The sequence below is a fragment of the Taudactylus pleione genome, unplaced genomic scaffold (genome assembly GCF_031769625.1).
Source record: "Taudactylus pleione unplaced genomic scaffold, aTauple2 ptg000707l, whole genome shotgun sequence".
Taxonomy (NCBI): domain Eukaryota; kingdom Metazoa; phylum Chordata; class Amphibia; order Anura; family Myobatrachidae; genus Taudactylus; species Taudactylus pleione.
The window spans coordinates 10767056-10790171 of record NW_028285109.1 but is presented as its reverse complement, the minus strand read 5'-3'; the positions used below and the strand labels follow the sequence as shown (position 1 = coordinate 10790171).

General features: G+C 41.5%; 1 protein-coding gene across 4 annotated transcripts in view; it reads right to left on the bottom strand.

Moving 5' to 3' along the window:
* The window catches only part of CDIN1 (CDAN1 interacting nuclease 1), a 343159-nt gene that overhangs the window by 248041 nt on the left and 72002 nt on the right, over window positions 1–23116 (bottom strand). For 3 of the 4 annotated variants that reach the window (XM_088456507.1, XM_088456508.1, XM_088456506.1), the window contains exons 3-5: window positions 19001–19046; window positions 16526–16590; window positions 10316–10376 (exon numbers count right to left, since the gene is read on the bottom strand). In XM_088456507.1, the coding sequence (XP_088312633.1) occupies window positions 10316–10376; window positions 16526–16590; window positions 19001–19046 (172 nt within the window). The remainder of the gene's footprint in view (window positions 1–10315; window positions 10377–16525; window positions 16591–19000; window positions 19047–23116) is intronic. The other variant, XM_088456509.1, reaches the window with a different exon arrangement.

Genomic DNA, 23116 nt, shown 5'->3' with positions numbered 1-23116 from the left:
GTAATAATGTGCTACTGGTTATTGCAACATTTCCCTAATGCATTAAGCAGCGCTCACAGCGAGGACACAACAAGGCCCTGGGCAGGGAAAGGGGGTTGTGCAAAAGATGTTGAATAGCTAAGATGGTGGTAGGAAGAACGAGACCTCGGACGCGGATTACATATACACAATAAACGTCACTGTATAATTCATGCCTGGCTTTTGTGTTCTGTTATGACCGCTCTAAATTCCTAAAGAAAATATAATTCTATATGCTGAGATAGAAGTTACTTTAACAGAGAATAACTGTCGGGGGTTTCTATAAAATAGACGTAATTGTTGGGGGTCTCTATAAAACAAGGGTGCTTAAGTAAGGTCGTTGTATATATGAGTCCATATAAGAACAATAAATATTTTAGTGTTAGGTTAATACTATTTTGTATACTGAACAAGCGTAGTACCAGTTATATTTTAAAATAGGCCTTCTACCCATAAGCACTTTGGTGGAATCACTTCTCCACTACCATGAGGAACCTCATTGCTTCTAGCACTGGAGCACCACAGGCACCCATGGCATTCTATGCTATGTACAGAAGGTATGCGACTAATCCAATATCTGTCTGGGCTGGCCACTGATCCGGTCTATTCATATTTAAAGGTAGACTTAGGAAGAGGCAGGTTTCACCTGGAAATGTCAAACATACCCAGCTTTACACTTAATATTATTTCCTCATTTATTTTCTAGGTCAAACCCGCCAAGTAGCCAGGCACCACTTCGTAAATCAAGTTCTTACTCTCTATTCTATAGACAACGGTTTTCCGCAGAGAGGGGGCTTTTCACCCAGTGATAAACAGACCTCTTTGAGTATAAAGAAAGACATTGCAGTGTATTATGGCTAGACTGAATAACACAATGGCTGGCTAAAGGAGGTCATATAAAATTTGCTAATTAATCAAAAGATAGAATGCATATTAACTAATATACAGTATAGAAGGTACACACACAAGCAATAACAGCATGCATGCAATTTTCATTTTCCAACATACACAAATTTAGAGATGGATAATTTAAAATATTTCAGGCAAATTGTCTTTTTTTGGACTACATGCTAAAAATCGTACTTAAATCGATAGTATTCAAGCATTAAAAAAACAAAATACCTAACTGAACTGCTAAAGACAAAAACAATTATGATCTGAATCATAGTATATAGCTAGAGGTCTATAAAATTTGTAAATGTGGAAACCCCAATTCAGCAGCCTCTGGAAGTGGATGTTGCAGTAAAAGATGGTTTCTGCAAGGAAAGGTCAGAATGGTCATTATTTTAGAAGGTCATTTCTACATGCACTATCTGACTTCAGTGATGTAGTAAGAAAGTATATATACTGCATGTAATTATAAGCTATAGAACCTTGCCATAGATCTTCCTGATAAATAATTGAAAGGTAATTTTGTATCTGAGAGATCCTTTTCTCAAAAGCTATTTTGTGGTAAGGTTAAGCAAATATTTTACAAATGTTGCAGGTCAATTGGACCAATAGTGGCACGGTTTCATTGTTATAGTGTATGCAATTTATATAGAGAAAAATGTGGTCTTTGCAGTATAACATTACCATGACAAGCGTAGTACCATGCCAATTGAGTAACAGTATCTCCCAGTGCGCAAGTAAGCTGCCAATGTACATGGTGTTCCACTCGCTATTGGCCCCAAAGTTTTTGTAATAACTTCTAAAGTAATTGACGGAGTTTTGCGAAATTTGACATAAACACACCTTGGTCTATGAGAAACATGAGGAAGTCATAGCAAGTCCTGAAAGTGTTCGCCATTAGCATCCAGGCCATCTGTTCACGCATGCGCGAAGCGAAGGCCAGCTGCTCACCACCATAATCAGCAGCGCAGTCTAGCGAGGATGCCAGTGAGGATATAACCAGTGAGAATGCCAGTTGGTGTAGTTCCCCTATTTGAATTTTGGACTACGCTGCAGTCCCAACCTCTGGGGCCGCCACTCCTAGTCAGTGGGTATTCCTGCTTCTGACAGTGGTGTTGTGTACTGAGGCGTCTGCATTCATCTTGTCTGTGTGTTACGTGCCGATAAGAACCTTTATCAACTGCAGTACGCCTGGACAATAAATACGCGTTGTTCAGCTTTCTACTGGTTCATGAGGTGGGGCTGTGTCAAATTTCACTAAATTACATCAATTACTTTTAAAGTTATAAGAAAAACTTTGGGTCCAATAGCGAGTGAAACACCCTGTGCTACAATTTAAGAGCTACATCCAACCTAGTTAAAAAAACAGAAACACATCAATACAACTGCGTGCAAAGGCGCTAAACTAATATATATTTTAAAAAAATCACACTTTCCTTATTTTCCAGTTGAGCTCTCATGTTTCTGTGTTCAGTCGATTTCACCTCAAAAATAAAAATTTGTGTAGTACAGGTTGAGTCTCCCATATCCAAAATGCTTGGGACCAGGGGTATTTTGGATAACGGAATATTCCGTATTTTGGAATATTTGCATATCATAATGAAATATCTTGGGAATTGGACCCAAATATACACACAGGATGCATTTATGTGTTATATACACCTTATACACACAGCCTGTATGTAATTTTATACAATATTTTCAATAATTTTGTGGCTCAAGCAAAGTTTGTGTACAGAAATGAAATTCATTTGTTTCATATACACCTTATACACACAGCCTGAAAGTAATTTTATACAATATTTTAATAATTTGTGCCTTAGACAAAGTTTGTGTACATTGAACCATCAAAAATCAAAGGTTTCATTACCTCAGTCATGCCAAAATTATTCCGTATTTCGGAATATTTGGATATGGGAGACTTAACCTGTACAGTAAAACAAATTTAAGCTGTTGTGTGTTTGAGAGTGATAAAGCCAGCATATGACATCATGAACAATAACCAGGATGCAATGGGGTCACCCTCTAAGCGAAGAACTTACAGCCTGAAGTTTGTGAAACTACTTGTCATGGAATTCCTTACTTCTTTTCATTTAAGAGACATTTCCTTAATGCTGAGTTTGTTTCAATTCCACAAATGTTGGAATTTCAGAGAAAATATAAATAAAAAAACAATTTATAGTATAAAAACTTTTATTATACATTGTACAAACAAAAAACTTCTGCAAACAGCGGAATTGGACTCCTACCAGAAGGTAGATGGTAATCGGCAGTGAAATAATACTGGGGCCCCAATTCACCGCAAGGAATCCCTCTATTTCTCAAAGTAGGTTCCCATCAAGCTGCAGGCGGTCCCCCGGACCAACACGTTTCAGTCTCTCGGGAGATCTTTATCAAGGTAAATTATTTTCTCTGAAATTACAACATTGGTGGCAGTGGAACGAACTCGACATTAAGGAAAAGTTTCCTGAATGAAAAGCAGTAAGAAATTCCATGACAAGTAATTATACTTATGCTTCAACTTCAGGCTGTAAGTGCTTCGCTTAGAGGGTGACTCCACTGTATCCTGGTTATTGGTGGGTTTATCACTCTCAGACACACTATGGATTGAGGGCCTGATTCAGAGCCGGACACTCTGACCAGAGCGCTCGCTCTGAATCAGGGCCCTCCTCCTTCGACAGCACGCCCCCTTTAGTGCGAGACCCATAACGACGGCTTGGCCGTCGTTATTCGGGTCTCGTGCATGCGCAAGACGGAGCTCCCTCCGTCGTGCGCATGCGCATTTGGGTACCATCGACCCGCTTTGGGTACCATCGTCCTGCGCTCGTGAGCGGGTCTGAATGAGACCCTGAGTTTGTTTTTACTGTACTGCACAAACTGTTTTCATATTGTTTTTGAGATGAGATCGACAGAACACAAACATCAAAGCTCAAGTGGAAAATAAGGGAGGTGTGATTCTTTTAGAATATATTTTAATTTACCTTTGCACACAGGGCCTGATTCAGCTTTGGGAATAGAGTGAGAATTAGCACTTAACTGTGTACCTGGACAAACCATTTTGCAATGCAAGGGGTGTAAATACATAATTTTTTTTTTGCATGTAGTGTAAATACTGGCTGCTTTTGCATGTAGCCCACAAATACTGCACAGCTTTATTATTACGCTACAATTTAGATGTCAGTTTGGACACCTCCCTCCCAAATCTAAATGTCTCTGCACATTTTAAATCTGCCCCACCTGCAGTGCAACATGGTTTTACCAAGATGATCAGTTAAGTGCTAAATCTCATTCTATTTCCAAAGCTGAATCAGGCCCTCAGTTTGTTGTATTGATGTAAGGTATGCAACAGTATTTTTTTTGTGCAAGTTTCAAGGAGAAGCTATGTGCTGAGTGATAGTCTCACTCAGACACGATCTGGACCCCTGCGTATGCTGTCGCCCGCTACCCTGACACTGCTGACTGCTGTCAGTCACAGGATAGCCGCAGTTATGCTGCGGAGCCCTGCAGTGTTTCGCCGCCCGCCCACCAGTGTACTTAATCAACTGTGCAATAAATAAATATGAGAACAGCTGCAGGAACAGAGGATAGGTGTTGCCGCTTCACGTTAATTTCCCTCCAGGGGTGTTTGCCTCACTCGTCAAGGTCTGTATAATTACACTAGCCATCACCCCATGATAACCCCCCTCCCCACAGCCACACATTCATGAGTCTCCTCTGCCTACACCCCCTCCCACGGTCGTCCCCCCATAGCTGCACTTTCAGTCTCCCCTGCTGCGATCGCCCCTCCACCCCAGCAATAACCCACCCACAGCTGCACATTCAGTCTCCCTTGCCCTCATCCCCCTCACGATCAACAGTCACACATACAATTTCTCCTGGCCACACAATCCCCCCGCGATCACCCCCCCACAGCCGCGCAATCAGTTTCCCCTGCCTACAGCTGCACTTTCAGTCTCCTTTCCCCGCACCTCCATCCCGCAATCACAACCCCCACCCCTCCCACAATCACCCCCCCAGCTGCGCTTTCAGTCTCCCCTGCCCGTACCACACCCCCCCGCGATCATCCCCCCCTGCCGTACTTTCAGTATCCCCACATCAGCACCTTCAGTCTCCTCTACCCACACCCCCTTCCCGCAATCCCCCCTCCAACCCTGTGATCACCTCCCCCCCAGATGCACTTTCAACCACACCCACCCGCAATCACCCACTCCCCCAAGCAGCACTTTAAGTCTGCAGCACCCCCCACACCCCCATAGACACCAGCAGCACCCATACACACAGAGACCAGCAGCATCCCTCCAACAGGCACCAGCAGCACGCCCCACACATGCAGATACCAGCAGCACCCCCACACACATGCAGACGGAATGGGTATGTAATGCCGGCTGTCGGGATGCCTCCTGTCAGAATACCAACAGCGGCATCCTAATGGTTGGTATCCCGACAGGGGTCGAGTAGGTATAACCCTCCCCATTCTCCCACTAACCCTCCCTTTTTGTAGAATAACCCCAACCCTTACCACCCCTCCCCGCTAGTGCCTATACCTAAACCCCCGCCCCCCCCCCCCCCCCCCCCGCGCGCGGCTAACGCTGAGGGCGCCCCAGACTTAACTCTTTCGGGTTGGCGTCCTTCGGCGTTCCAGTGCCGGGATTAAGATAGGCGTCAGTATTTCGCCGCCTATCTTAAGTCCCTTGTTGGGATTCCCCTGTCTGTATTGAGACAGGGCGTTATCGTGGCTGCCGGTCTCATAACTACATCAAAACCAAAGTATGGCGGCCCGGGACTCACCTCACTGCCAGCAAATCACATTAAGGCTAGTGCTAAAAACCACTTGTGATTAGCTGAGCGGCTAAAGGAATCGGTTTACAGGCATGCTCTCTAGTGAGTTTGTGGAATCTGTTATGGCTTTTTAGTTACATTCCCGTGGATTTGGCAAACAGAATTCTCTTGCTTTAGAAATCCACTGGATTAATAAAAAAACATTTCCTGTGGATTAAAATATAAGAAGAATACCTGTGGATTACACAAAGAGGATCCCTTTGGATTTGAAGTAAGAAACATTATTGGATTAATAATAAAGAACATTTATCATATATATTTATAAAATGTGATCAAGAGTTTGCAGATGATTTATTTAAATAAGAGTTGACACATTTGTGTGTGTCTTCTAACTACCTTTTTTGGATAAAAAAAAATATATATATATTTATATGGGGTATTCATGGATTGCTTGCCATTATATTGTGTGCACTGAGGTGGCTAAATTGCCACTTCAGGGGTTTCAAAATTTATTATGCACCAACCCCTATTTAGTGCACATGAAGATATCCATAGCTTTTCAGCATGGGGTTGGCCAAAGATCCTTAAGTCCGTTCCGAACAGAATGTTTCCGGGTTCCTTCTAAAGCTGGGCACATACTATACGATTTATCATCCGATATATTGTTCCGACACGGATCAGAACAATATATATTACAGTGGGCCTCATTCAGGGATGTACGTTCATCCAATGATATCGTGTGTAGGACCCGTTCTGCGCAGATTACGCTGGCTGGGACTCACCTGGTTGCTATTCCCGGAAACGGGGCTCGTCGCCCTCGAGCGACGGGGGCAGGATCTGCGTCGGCGTACGCAGATTCCTGGCCTCTTACGTGTCCAGCGCCCAGTCAGGCTGCGGAAAGCTTCAGCTCCCACAGCTTGACCAAAAGAGCAACCATCACGACCATCAGTCGCAAGAGTTGCGATGGAGATCCCAGTCTGCAATATCGGTCGCAGTGCTGGGATCACAAGCGTGTCTATTGCAAAGCGGATTCTAAATGTATCGATCATGCTGGAAACCCCATTGAAATTAATGAGCTGTTAAGTGATCACAAAAAGCTGGGTACCGCTTGTGTTCTGGACATGCAATACATGCAAATGCATTGATCAACACATATTACATGCATATCACTTACAGTACATGCATTTTCACATGCAGTTATCACTGGGGGTTTTTTGTTTTGTTTTTTATACAAATAAAACAACAGTGGGTAAAGGCCTTTGCTGATCATTTATAGAAAAACATTTTGTTTCACTTATAACCAGTGCTTATATTCCAATCAATTATACATTATATAAGAAAATTTATCAAATCTAAATTTTTATTCCAAAATAAGGACTAAAAGTTTACTTAATTTACACAAAACATGTTAAACAGAAGACAACTGAACACGTTATGCCATTGTATTTGATTTTCTGGGGGCTGCCGTTCTATGTGACTAAATATCACAGCCACACTATTATTGTAAATAAATATTTTATTTTTCCATGCACTGATTTCATATTGGCTTTTATCTGCCCCCACCACCTTTTATGTGGGCTTTACTCAATATAACTCCGGAGTGTAATTTATATTTATAACTGCAATAAACTCGATTTCCAGAACCTTCCAGCTAGTTTGGAGTTTTATTTTGATCAGTCTACGAAAAGCATTAAACCTGAAACCTTTTCTCAGTGAGGTGGAGGTGACTGTATTGTTTTAGTAAATGTTTTTCTAATCATTAAAATCAGCACTAAGTATGAAGTGTACCTTGCCTTACAAATTACATGTATATTACAGGTGACATTAATACCTCATTGTGTATACAATGTATGGAACATTGCACTGATTCCATTGGCAGGCACATTGCAGTGGTTTCATTGGCAGGCACATTGCAGTGGTTTCATTGGTAGGCACATTGCACTGGTTTCATTGACAGGCACATTACACTGATGCCATTTGCAGATACAACGCAGTCCCTGATACACAGCCTCCATTGCCAAACACTTTGCATAGTCCCTTATGCTCACAATGGCACAACAAAGGCTTCTTTGCTAGGTACATTCAAATACTCCACACAGACTTCATTGGCAAGTACACAGGCCCACTGGCAGCCCAGGTGCCCACTCCCTATTAACATCAATATGATAAGAATACTGGATGCATTTCATACAGGCCACATGACTAGTCACATTATTGTGGAACCCATTGTAGTCACTGATTGCACAATCAAAGTTATAACTCCCTCATCCCATTAAGACTCTTGCTCAGGGCTCTCCCTCCTGATTACACAGACACTGCTCTTCACAAGAACATGATAGTTGATTTCACATTGCCCAATTTCCAATGATGGATCCCAGATAGTTAAGAAACAAAAGACAAAGGTAAAGTATGGGTAAGCCAGAGCACTAAGTAAAAATAAAAAAATCAGCAGTGTACTGTAGATATATGTAGTGGAGGTGAGCTGTAATCTGTGTGTACGTTTGAAGGTGGAATGTCCATAAATGCTGATATCCACAACAAATGTACTGTGGTACATCCATGTATAATACGTGTGTACACTGTGGCTTGATTCAGAGGTGCAGGTTTTCGGTCTGCGCATGCGTCTGAGTTGCACTGCGCATGGTTACCACTCTAAGGGCCTGAGACAGAGCTGTATGCTATTCCCACAGCGGAGTGAAATTATGCAAATGCCGCAGGAGGTGTCCTGTGTAAAAAGTCGCCTCCTGCCGGCTTCTGTCATCCGCTGCTGCGCCCGAGGAAGCAGCATCGGATCACTTGTGTGACCATCAGACATCTGAGCAACCTTTTGTGATCTTCTGTGGATTTGTGTCTGAAATGTTCTTACTTCAAACACCACCAATTATGGTTGACTGGGGAAATGTTATGAGCTGACGTGTTGCAACGGTGGCATCCTATGTGCTATCACACTGGAAGTCGCTGTACTGATTATAGAGAAGTAAAGAAGATAAATCCACTATGGTGAATGATCAGACTTTAGACATTAATTTAATTATCATAGGTAATTCCTTAGATTTTATTCCCCAAAGACGCCTATCATCTTCATATGACAAAGACATTGTCAAAACACATCGGAGTGGAAGCACCAGGAGGAACTCTGTGCTGTACCTTGGTCATCTTTGCATTTTATAGTAGTGTGTACAAAGATGTTATAGGCTAATCCACAGTGACATTTCTTATATCTTATTATAGAGATCCTTTATGGAACCTGGAATCAAATTTAGAAATATATAAAGAAAGACTCTCTATGTGTTTGTTTATTGTGCTATGCCGATTGCATGGCTGTATAATTGATTTTATGCACCACTTACAAATAGGCATGGCTGAAATGGCTAAACACACTAATTGGAAGGGATGGCCACATTAGTTTAGTTGACCATTTAGTTTGTATTATAGTGTGCATGAGAGGGATAGCACGGATGAAGCCACTACTCTCCAAGAAAAAAAAAAAAATCAGTAATGACCACCTGTTTAAGCCGGAAAACTTCTGGTAGAAAGTTTTTTGGAAGGGTGAGTCTAACATAAGCAGTACCGTAGTTTGGGGCTGTTCTGTTGCCATGGGACCAGAATGCTTTGCCATCATTAAAGAAATATAGATTTTTGTATTGCACCAACAAATTCGACAGGACAGCGGACCTTATTCAGAGGTGGACACTAATCATGTCACTGCTGGGTTTTGGTACGCAGCGGATCTGAGAAGCAAATGTTGCAGCCGCCATCTTTTGTACAAAGAAGCCCACTGCTTGTTTCTCACATCTGGTTGCTTGCGTACAAAGACACAGCATCGAAAGAACATCGGTCACACCATTGGACTACCAAGAAACGCTATGGTTACTCAGAATGTCCGTCGCAACTAAGCTTATGGAGGAAGTGAAACTGCATATAAAGACGCAGTCGCTGGCTGTGACATGCCCCCAAAACAGTTACAACAAGTCTGCGTTTTAGTCGGCACACCCCATTACCTCCCCCAAATGGTCACTGTCTATCAATCACTCTGCGTTCTAATCTCCACTATGACCGCCATCGAAAGACCATTACAGCACATGCGCAGTGCGACTCTGATGCATGCACAGAATGAAAACATTGGGCGATTACAACCGGAAACGACGCTGCGTGCGTCCACCTACGATTCAGGCGTGGTCACATGTGTTACGACCGGAGGCAGAAGTGTTTCATCTGACAAGGTCACAACACATGCGACCAAGCCGCACCGCTGTGTCCTCCAGCTTTTGCAGAGGAGATCTGTTCTCCTCGAATGGCATGCTGGAGCGCATTACCCGGGGACAAAAGTGCAAGGAGGGGGAACGTATCCCCCCCCCCCCCCCCCCCAAGCACTAGTCTGGCTTATCTCTGCTGCAGCAGAGAAGACTGATCATCAATTAAGTGGTTAAAATTAAGCACTTGCATATGGAAACCTACCACTTTAGTTTACCAATATATTTTCTGCACTGCCCAACTCCCCATGTATAAATTTCGACTTACTGCATAAATACAGCGGACTATAAATACGATCCAAGTATTCAACAGTCTTATGGATCATACTCATATGTTCTTTTGCTATAAAATTTTGCTTACTTAGAAGTCTTACCTCATTAGCCAGGTTTAGTAAGATAGGTGCTGTTGGATCTGCAGCTATGCCATTTAAGTACCTGAAAGACAAAGCGGTACATCATGTAGTGGGCATTTAATCTCTGACACTACATGTAAGCCGTCTCAGTGTGGCTGCGATATACATAGACAAGTCAATACAGCAGTGGCTCCTACCCTCTTGCATGAGGTGGGCTGCCGCTACTGGTCCAGCCGGCCGGGGTCCCGGCCCCTGCGCAATGGATCTGGCAGGCGCTGGGTTCCGCGCATGCGCAGAAGCAGTGGTGGCGTCACGTGTATAACACTGGCTTCTAGGGACTGCATCAGTATCAGAAGTCGTGTAGGGTTCCCCAAAAGTCACAACCGGAGGGTGGGGGGAGGGGTGGTGCAGCCCTTAGGTAAAATCCACCACTGTATTGTTCCTATGTACTTAATGGGCCCGATTCAAAGTTGAACACTGTTCCAATATTCACGTAATTGAGCGATTAGTGGTGGTTTGTGCAAGCGACACAGCCGCAATGTGCATGCTCTACGAATGAATTGCAATTGCGCTCACGGTGAGGATTCACTCACAACTGATTTACAGGAAAAGACCGTATTGTGGGTGGTTACAGGGAGTTCCGGCCAAAAGGCGGGCGTGTCGGGCCGTTTCCTGGGCATGTACTAGCCAGCATCTGCGATCGTGTACACAGAGAACAAAGCTCCAGCGTCTCAATTAGCATATCCATTCTGAGTGACCATAGACTCCATCGATAAGTCGATGTTCCCAGGATCTGCGTCCAGTGCTGCGTGTGTGCGCGCAGTTGCGGACAGCTATGAGGGCTCCGGTGGACGTCTCAATACAAATTGTGCTGGCTGATGTATTAGCATATGTTAGCAATTGCTAAGCAACAAAATTTGCAAATACGTTTGCATTAGCGTAAATTCAGAATGAGGCCCAATGAGCGGAAGCCTAGCTTTTCATGACTAAACTAATTTTTAAGTTCAAGGGTGCATGTTAAACACAAAATAACATTTTGCTTCTCTTATTGGTGAAGAAAATATATTTTACATACCATATTGCATTGTCCTTATTTATTTTAAATTCCATTATATAAGGGTAGACAAGCAAACGTATGGAAAAACTTCAACAAATCAGTCAGTACCTGGTTATAAGGATACCAAAGATGTGTAGATTATGTAAGTACGTGGGCACTTGGCAAGGGCAGGAAATGGGCTACTAAACCAGACTTAAAGAAATACCCATTAGTAATGTTATAGTCTATGCTTTCCTCTAAAGAGTGGTGTGATATCTCAACAGTGATAGGTTACTGTAATATCCTTAAAACATGTTACAGCTTGAATGATGCAGGTACACCCAGGGCGTAATAAGCCAAAAACAGTCTGAGTACTTGAATATCATGCAGGCAGGTTACAAGGGATACACAAAAAAAACAATAATGAAATATAAATTATTTAACCGACATGTTTCAGTAAATGGGGCTGCAACAATACAAATTCAAACGGTCTACAGCTCAATTTCCTGCACTTCTATTAAAAAAAAAGGTGAATTTAGCATATATCAAATACGTAAAAACCATGTGTGAATGGAATGATGCACATATTTAAAGCTATATGCCATTTTTTTATAATCCAGAGTGCCCAAAGCTAAATTTTACAACAGTACGTGTTAAAAAAATATTACTTTAAGCTGCATTGACAAATATGCTTAAGGTTGTAATGTTTGCCCAGTTTGCATTGCGTAATAGAAGCCTATGAGCTTCTTACTGCAGACTTCCCTGAGAGGGATCCAATAGAATCCTTCCCAGTGTCCCCCGCAGCTCGCGCACGCATAAACCCTAAAGTGCTCATACCGCTATGGACAGCTTTTATAGGAGTTTTACAGTTTTAATTGCAAATCTTTATGCATACATTGTTAATAAACACCGCTATGCATGCGATCAGTGGTAATATCCATCACATTGACTATATATTGCATGATGAATACCGCCCTGTGACAGCCCACTGGGTGGGTTTATCGCCTTCAGCAGCAGTATATAACAAATAACGCCAGCTCATTCACATGCAGGTTATTCCTTGTATCACTGGCTTCACTAAGAAGCAGAACGGTGTCAATCTGTTGGAAAAACTCAGGGATTTGATAACAAAATGGCTTACCCAATGTAATTTCTTATAATGGAACTAACAATGTACTAGCATCCCGGTAATTTTTAATACGTACCATGTTTTGTGCATACACTAAACTTGGTGGTTTAGAATTTCTTAAAAAATGACAGGTCTGGACAGGACATGCTGACTGTGTCCAATACATTTCTGGGCATTTTTGACATTCAACAAACACATGTAGAAGATTGCAGAAGCTGAAAGAAAAGTTAAATTTGCCATGCCACCAACTGAAGCAAGATGTAGTATCCAGATAGAATTCCACCCTTTATATGCTTTAGCGAATTGAGAGACAGCAACAAGCCACCAAGATGTACACATCAAGTCATGCCATAGGGAGAAATTACTGCACCACAATGATGAATTCTCTTGGTTTTATACAAGCTAATAAAACCATTTGAAATTGTAACCTATGAAGTGTGTTCAGACGCTGCCAGAGTCAGGTCATACCCTTAAACAAACAAAAATGGCAGCTGCTCAATCAATCTAGCAGTACTAATCAGGTGCATGAAAGGGAGGGGTCATACTAAGTAGAAAAAGAAGGAGGATTTAACCCCCTATTGTACCTCAGCACACTGAATAATACCTGCAACGATATATGAAGACTATATGGTCATAGAAATTCAGAGATATTAGTTGCATGCATTTGCAAATACATGGGAGGCTGCTGGGCCACGTCACGGCTTCTCTGTTACCAGCAGTCCCTAACACTAAGGGGTTCACGTCGGGGCGCAGTGCACCCCAAAAAAAAGTCCAGCCCAGGACCCCCCCAGGGCATCACACGAAAATGGAAAAAGAGTGACAGTGCAGTGTAACGTATAGCTGTGTGTGAGTAATCATTAAGTGTGGAATGAGAGGTTAAAATATATGTGAAAAAATACATGAATAATAAACAAACATAAAAGGTGAGGTGAAAAGCAACTATGTGTATTAAGTGGTGATGCCCTGAGGAGGCCCAGCCAGACCAGTCCCGGGGGCCCTACGCCCAAACGCTCACCCCAAATGTAAATTATACCAATTATAAGGCCTCATGATAAAGGCACATATATAATTTTGACCGGGACTGGTCTGGCTGGGCCTCCTCAGGGCATCACCACTTAATACACATAGTTGCTTTTCACCTCACCTTTTATGTTTGTTTATTATTCATGTATTTTTTCACATATATTTTAACCTCTCATTCCACACTTAATGATTACTCACACACAGCTATACTTTACACTGCACTGTCACTCTTTTTCCATTTTCGTGTGATGCCCTGGGCTGGACGTTTTTTTGGGGTGCACTGCGCCCCGACGTGAACCCCTTAGTGTTAGGGACTGCTGGTAACAGAGAAGCCGTGACGTGGCCCAGCAGCCTCCCATGTATTTGCAAATGCATGCAACTAATATCTCTGAATTTCTATGACCATATAGTCTTCATATATTTGTTGCAGGAATTATTCAGTGTGCTGAGGTACAATAGGGGGTTAAATCCTCCTTCTTTTTCTACATACCCTTAAACAAACTACTGGAAAATCAGCTAGAGAAGCTGAAGGATGAGATTAAACTAAATGATTCCGCTAAGTATGTTGGACTTGTAGATCAAGGTCTTTATTTGCTTAGCCATGACAAAAGGGTTTGTAACATCTTGCAAATGGATCATTACATTTCGGCAACCATGTTTGATCCTAGATTCTATGTCATGTAGTTCGTACCAACTGACACAGATCTTAAGAGATGCAAAGAGCTCCTAGTGAGCAAGTTGTCAAGTCTAGTGGTACATGACATGTATCCTACTTCAGTTCCTCTTGCAAATGCTACTACCAGGAAAAAACTGATCTTTTCCAAAAGATCCACTGATGATGATGAGTCAACTCAGCGGTCCAGAGTGAAACATTATGACATTTGGTCAGGCACAAATAATATGCCCACATATATTAACACCTTTACTGTGACTCAATCTGATACAGTAAGCATAACAGAATGATGGTGGATTACTTTACTGAAAAAGGACAAATTAGAATGTTGCACAGTCCCTTTGAATACTGAGAGGAAAATAAGGCAATTTGGAGATCCTTGTACAAACGAGCTATGCTGTACTTAAGATGCATAATCTCCAGTTTGTACTCGGAAAAGGTGATTAGCACAGCCAGGAACCTTGTGAGCAATCGGTGTAGGAGGCTACTTCCAAAACATGTGGAAAAATTGATGTTCATCAAATGAACTACAAATTCTATGAGGAATACCTCTGCAACCAATTACAGTGACTGTAATGGTGTATTTGAAGTGGGGATGCGCTAATATTGTGTGATGATATTAACAACTGGTGATGAGTTTAATGAGAAGGATGATAACATCTTGAACTTTGAAAATGAATAGCACTAGTAGCCTTAAGCCATTGTGCACCACTTTTATTATGGGCTTTTCCACCTTGCTGTATTGGTATAAAGCAAGGATGGGCAATTAGTGGCCCTTCAGTTGTTTTTGAACTATAAATCCCAGCATGCATTGCAACATTTCTAGCATGTCCAAATAGCAAAACTGTGGCAGGGCATTCTGGGATGTGTAGTTTACAACATCTTGGGGGCAGCTTATTGCCCCACCCCTAGTATAAAGCCTATTTGCCTGTTAATCCATCTCCATTTACCTGTACTGGCCCGAGGCCTGTGATTTGCTGTCTGGAGAAGTTTGCTTTTATTATTCTTTCTACTAGGCTGTTACTCTGGCTTGAATCACCTGTACTGTGGCCTGAGGCCTGTGATTTGCTGTTTGGATTTAGTTTGCATTTGAAAACTTATATTTGGAAGCTTGGTTTTTAATAATTTGTTCCATGATTCAGATTTACTTTTCTTTATAGTAATACATGCTTTAAGGCTACCTTTTAAATACTCCACCTCCAATCTCCTGTACTGGTCTCATGCCTGTGATTTGCTATTTGGAGTAAGTTTGATTGTGATGTACTGCAGTTTTCTACTTGACGTTACTCCAGCAGTATTCATCTGTAGTGGCCAGAGACAAGTGATTTGCGGTTTGGAGAAGTGTGTTGGTAAAATATTATATTTTCTACAAGGCTTTTACTTTTAGGCTATTAATTCTTGATGAATAAAAAACTTTCTATAGGGTTGTATAGTTTATTAAACTGCCATACTGTCTGTCACTGCTGTGCCACTATGCTTCACAAATGTTCTATATTCTTTTAAACTGCCACATGTTTGTGCCGCTGCTCTGTTGCTTAGCGCAGCCAGCACACTGCAGCCTTTAGCAGATATTGGTGAAAACAACATTGTGAGCAGTAAGGTGTTCAAAACTGACTGGAAATTTATGTTTTAGATGTTATTAATGGTGTAGGAACGAAAACAGGTTTAGATTACATGATTTTACCAGTTTATTTTATCAATATTTAAAGAGATTCAAAACCAAAACAATTGGGGATGGTTTTGCTAAAACCAAAACAGGACAATAATTCAGAACCAAACACGGGGGTCTGCACACATCTCTAATTTGAACCAAATATAAAATAAAGTGAAAATAATGTGGTATGAAGTAAGAGAGAGAGAGAGAGAGAGAGGAGAGAGAGAATGGAACTATTGGCCCAGAAGAGAATGCTGTCAGGTTATAGTAGAGCTTTTTGAAATCTTCATTTAGTTATACTAAAGAGCACATCGCACCTATGGGCAGATGTAGAATTGCACACAAGTCCAATTTGCAAAGTGTTTTTAGCATTGCGCATATCTGTGTGCAAGCATTTACGGGCTACTAGACTTGTACCACAATGTACATAATGGTCAGCGACAGGATGCTTGCACATAGGCTAAGGTGAGTGTGTGTTGAGGACGTATAGTCGGAATTGGGGGCTATGCTGAGTTGTGAGTAAGCAGTGATGCGGCTGACTTCTTGCTCCAGGTGTAGGTATGATGCAACTGTGCACTGATATTGATGACGGTTATTTGCACAAGTGGATGTATAGTGCCGGTGAGGTCGCATAGATGCATGCAACTCAGGATAAAGGTGAATATCCGCAGTCTGAGTGCAATTGTGAAATGGCCGCATAAAGGCTAACAACTCACCTGCTGTAGTATATTTCAATGGTGTCGGGAGCATGATGTCTTGTATGGGTCCTTTTAATCAGCTTCTAAGATAAAACACAACATACTGAAAACATCAAAATAAAATATTACAAGGAACCAAGAAATTCCTCATGAAATTAGCCACATAAAAGTATTGCATGCGAATACTAACTTTTGACATGGAACTCGCACAATGTATTGGAGATTATATAAGCATGCAATGCACTATTGGGCTGATGTAGAGTTGGCCACAATTGCTCCCCAAATTGTTGGTATAAAATGTGTCCATTAATAGCCACAATTTCAAGCAGAGCTGCAATAATCGCAAGATGTATGCGGATCTGCCCCAGTAGCATATGCGCCATGTTTACTAGAGGCATAATTCAGATACAATTGTACCCATGCCTTCAAGGTTAGGCACCACTAGGGGGAGGTTAGGCACCACTGGGGAGGTTAGGGAGTAAGGGAGGATGGTTAGGTTTAGGCACCAAGGGGGGGGTTAGGGTTAGGGTGCAGAATGGGAAGGGTTAGGGTGCAAGAAGGGAGGGTTAGGGGGAGAAGGGAGAAGGTTAGTACACTTACTCAACCCCTGTCAGGATACTGAGCATCGGGATGCCGCTGTCAGCATTTTGACAGTAGGCATCCTGTCTGCCGGTATTGCATGCCCAACCCTATTTCCTATGCATCCAAAAAAAGGTTTCAAATATTGTTGTTGTTGGGTTTTTTTTGTGCTAACATATGCACAAAACTTTATATACTGTATATGCACGAGCAACCAAGAAAGCACAGATCAGCATCAGTGGTGCATTCACAATCAGCCCATTACAAGCAGTTAGCTTACACTGGTGACCATCATTATTCTCATCTGTTATTTGTACATGCCCTCAAACACCCAAATTCACTGTTATACATGTGTCTGAGTGCCCATCAGCATTGGTTCAGATGCACCAACACACCCTGACTGTACTTGGCAGAAGTTAGGCTGCCCCTTCTATCCCCTGTCCCGCCTCTCCAGATGCATGCTGGCGTTAGTGCTAGAATCACGCAAATCTGCAATGCCACATATACATGCAGCCTGGCTTCTGGGAATTGTGCAAAGCGAATTTAGGCTAGGCAAGCTGGCACAGTTCTCATACTACATCAGCCCGCAGGTGTGCAAGTGACCCTGGTTTAATTTCATGCAACAGGTAAGTAATAAGTAAAAGTAATAATATGTATGTTTATTAACTTTATATATAGTCCTATAATATATAATTAGGATTTTACACAATTGTAGTTTATATAAAAAATGACTCACAGTATCATGGGCAGTAAAAAAATACAAGGTGTTGGCACCAAGTGAGAATCCATAAGAATAAATGCAGTATCTTGCCATAGGGGAGCAATAATTATTGAGCCAACTCAGAACGCTAGGAACAAGCCCCTCCCACTTTTGCTGCTGATGCATGTTACAGTGACTCACAATGGAATGTATAAGACATCAAAATATTACTGTGAGAAATTAATCGACAACTTGTTTTAAACTATTGTTCTAATTGCATTGGTACTATTTTATGTACATTGCACAATCTGGATTTGGAGTCAATACTACAATGGCAATGTCTAAAAAAATCTGTAAATGAGTACACATCACAATATCTACAAGTCACATAGATTGTTAAGTGGCTTACTTTAATGTCTATTCTGAGCACAGCTTTTGCTTTAAACTCTGAAAAGCGCCCACACAGGATTGCAAACAAGCTGAATTACAATAGCTTTACCAAAGGCAGCCTCAGGGAGAGAGCGGCCAGGCTACACACAAGACTATTTCTAAATTTCCAGATTGCCATTAAGTTCTGCGTCCACTATATTCCCATTTGGCCCCTTCGTATTCTATTCCAAAGTTCTAGAGAGCGAGAGAGCAGTGTTCTTTTTAATTATATATATACATACACAAACACATTTAGAAACGAAGATCAAAAATGGAAAGGCAGAAAATAAAAAACCCCAACAGTGACGGTTCCTTGGAGAAGTGCCATATGAGTGACACCCGTCACAGGATGATAAATGACTCCATTTTCTGCTTCTCTTGCCTTCTGCCACTCCAAGAGAGGGTCGTTTATCATAATCTCTGTCAGCGAGGGAAAGTAGCTCTGACAGTGCAAGTCAGCAAACATTTAGCACACGGAACCGTGCAACGCAGGGAAATTATTATTGTCAGAATAATAATGGTTTAGCATAATTTATTACGGGTCCACCAAATAAGCAAAGGATAGATGTTATTAGACAGATGGATGGGTAAAGCTTGGCAGGCATCCACTCAGGATCAGGCAACGCTTGATAAGGGGTGGGGGTAGAGCGGGAGGGGAGGGAGATGGAGGGGTTTACATCTTCCAAACCAATCACCGGGCTGGCAGTTCAATTACAAAGAAATAAAGGGACATTCATCATTCAATTAAGCACCTGTCAAGCTTCACAAAGGAGGAAACTTCTAACCTGGTACTCCTGGGAGAAGATGCTCAGCAGAGTGGACTGCGATTGACTGGAACAAAATAAAAGATGGACAAAGTTAATTACTGGAGTGCATGGGGGGAGACAAAAGGCTAGTCAGCTTCAAAGGTAGGCCCCGTTGCCCTGTAATCTAAGAGAACACGAAAACAAGTGCGCAAAAGTTGTTCCAGACGGACACCTCAGACAAAGGCTAGGTCAGGGGACAGGGGAAAGGGGATGAAGAAGAAAGAAAGAAGAAAGTTAGGAGGGATGGAGAAAGAAGACAGGGCAGGCAGGAACAGCAGATACAGTAGGCTCATGTGTTGGCAGGATCCTTTTTCACTTTCCAGGCCCACAAAGCTGTGTTAGTGGCATGTCCTGCTGGTAAAACACAAGGAGCAGGAGGGAGGGGGACTGAAAAGAAAACAGAGTACATTTCCTATTAATAATGGATGGAAATTCAGATCCATTAGCAGTTGGGAACATGCCGCTTAGCTCATTGGCAACATATTGAAATTCATTTTGTGAGCAGTGAGGGAAACCTCTTTGGAAGCTGTGTCTTATTAAAGGGTAGCATGAAGAAAAGCTGGGAGGGGGGGGGGGCTGAGGGGGCTTAACTCATGTCAGTAGCAGCATATGGGACTCTAACATTCCCACTGAAACTGACGGGGCTTTGAAAATAGAAACTTTCCCAGCAGGAGGGCGGCTTTTCCTCCGAGTCAGTCATTTCCAGAGCTTCATCCATCCACTACTCCACTCTGTGTCAAGCACCTGGCAATGAAGCAGCTCTTCCAGCAGGGATTTCCCCTCAGTCTGTATCTCATTTCTCTCTCTCACTCCTCAGACTTCTGCAATGTTAACTCTTCGCACAGTAACACAAACAATGCCCAAAGTTTATCACAGGCTGAGCTTAGCCCACTCCAGCAGCTAACAGGTTACCTCCGAGACACAGGACAGTTAGTGCAGCCTCCAACTTCTCATGCCGATCAATAAATACGGCTGTTATTGTTTCTGCTCAATTGTCCTCTGTGGATCTCTACCCCTCACCCCATCTTAAAACGCAATTCATTACTTATGATATATTTTCCTACTGGACACATCTCACACAAATTACAATTCCAATAAATCTGTTTTTACTGTATAACAAAACACAGTGAGTAATTAACATATTCCAGTTTTTCTCTACATATCCTGCATTTTAATTTCTTTTCTCCCTTTCTAGAGGCAATTCTACAGTATTTGCAAACAAAACACTAAAGCAATGTTATCCAGGATTAATTATCTTGTACCACAAGTTTTTTTCCTCTGCACATAAAAAAAAAAAAATTAAACATCACTTGGACCAGATCAAAGACAAACTTTCATATTTTGTAAAATTGCCAGACAGAACTTTAAAGCCCCCTGGGACATTCTATGTGGTCAAACTGATAAAATGAATGCTAGACAGCAGTACAACGAGAAATGATGTAGCCTAATGAACACAAGCAGGAGAGTGTTTCACAGTCACACAGTGGTTTTATGTATACAGCACTAATATATATATATATATATATATATATATACATATACACACACACACACATACATACATACATACACACACAGGTTAAGTCTCCCATATCCAAATTTTCCGAAATAAGGAATCATTTTGGCATGACTGAGATAATAAAACCTTTGATTTTTGATGGTTCAATGCACACAAACTTTGTCTAAGGCACAAATTATTCAAAATATTGTATAAAATTACCTTCAGGCTGTGTGTATAAGGTGTAAATGAAACAAATTAATTTCATGTATGTATACAAACTTTGCTTGAGCCACAAAATGATTGAAAATATTGTATAAAATTACCTGCAGGCTGTGTATAAGGTGTATATAACACATAAATGCATTCTGTGTGTATATTGTGGTCTCATTCCAAAGATATTTCATTATGATATGCAAATATTCCAAAATACACCATTATCCAAAATACCCCTGGTCCCAAGCATTTTGGATATGGGAGACTCAACCTGTGTGTGTGTGTATTAGGGATGTGCAGGCTCGGATAGGTTCGAGTTTGCACGTGGAGTTCGGATTTTTCCCTCCAAAAAAACGGAACTCAGAAAGAGGCAAAACGTCATCTTACATGGACGAACATCATCATTCCTGGACAAAAGTCCAGGAATGATGATGTTCGTCCATGTAAGATGACGTTTTGCCTCTTTCTGAGTTCCGTTTTTTTGGAGGGAAAAATCCGAACTCCACGTGCAAACTCGAACCTATCCGAGCCTGCACATCCCTAGTGTGTATATATATATATATATATATATATATATATACACATATATACACACAGTATATATATGTGTATATACATACAAATAGATAATATAGTGCACTCACATCCAGAAATGCATAGTCCACGGGGTGCTCCACTAAGGAGAAAACCACAGGTGCTCCATTTCAATATCCAAGTTTAGGCTTTTTACAGCCACAGAGGGCACTCACCGTGATTAAGGCAAATAATCAAGCAGATTTTAATATACAAAATTCCATATCACCACAGTAGTTGACGTTATCAAGACAAGTCACCACAATGCAACCATCCTGGTCAGCATGCTGGATGGTTGGATTGTGGTGACTTGTCTTGATAAAGACCCTTATGGGGTCGAAATGTCGACTGCTATGGAGCCATATCTGTGAGCCATGCTGTGGTGTTGGTGACATGTTGTTGCAAGTCTTGAACGGCCCTGTATGGACCGAAGTCGACATACAAGCACGAGTATTATAATGAATATCTGAACAGACTGTATTTACCTTGATGGCTGAACTTTATACAGCAATGGTGTTTTTTACTGGGTGGTGAATATTAAAAGGAACATTACAAAGTGACATTGGAGTTAAGGAGCAGTGCTTTCATTCCATTTGGATATTGATGGGAGTACTAAACAGTGGTACTCCAATTGAAGTGTACCCCAGTGATGACAAAGAAAGTGTGTGCATAAGCTCAGGATTATATATATATATATATATATATTAGTATTTAGAAAAGAATGCACTCAAAATGGACTGTAATAAAAATAAAACAAATACATTTTGGTCCAGGAAATTATGACATAGTCAATGAGAGGTTCAGGTACTGAGTCCAGCTGAAAAATAGCTCTGTGTGTGTGTGTGTGTGTGTGTGTGTATATATATATATATATATATATATATATATATATATAAAATAACACTATCTCATACACTATGTTAGTACCCCAGTGCCAATAGAAAAGTCCTAAGTCAGGGGTTCCCAAACTCAGTTCTCAAGACACCATAACAGTTCAGTGTTTTAAGGATATCCATGCTTGTGCATAGATGGTAAAATCAAACTGACTGAGGTATTAATTAAATCACCTGTGCTTAAGTATGGATATCCCGAAACTTGGACTGTTAGGGTGCCTTGAGGACCGCGTTTGGGAATCACCGCCCTAAGTAATGATATATTCAATCCATTGAGGTTATGGCCCGAAGTTAGTAAAATTGCCGCCCTAGTCATATTTTGAAAAACGGCTACAGGGTATTAACTCATTAAATCCTAATTACAGATTTTTGTTTCTTACTTGTGGTTATATAGAAATAAACAGTACTAAATAGTCCTCACATTCAATCAAACATAAATAGACCCGAGAAAAGCTGCATTTCACCCGACATGAAAATCACTCTGAAAGCAAATGTAATTATTGCCAAATGTTCACATGATGTTGTCATTATCTGGCTTTTTACTATACCCATTGCATATATATTTTACACTGTCATGACTTGATAAGTGTATTTAATTGCAATCCCAACGACAGTGGATCTGGTCACTGCGACAGTATAAAAGTCATGCAAAGGACATAAACTGTCAAAACATACCATATATTTGCAGTTACAGCTTTATGTGACAGAAAAGCGATGAGATATTCCTGGGATTTAAGGCACAAACAGACTTTCACATGCACCTTTACACACACATAACAATCAACAATGCCACATAGGAGTAGTAAAACAATGGTAAAGTCCTGGTAACAGAAGCCAATAAAACAGCGGTGTACAACCTACGTATTGGGAGAAATACGACTTTGTGACTACGTACCGATTTCCAGGAATGTATTT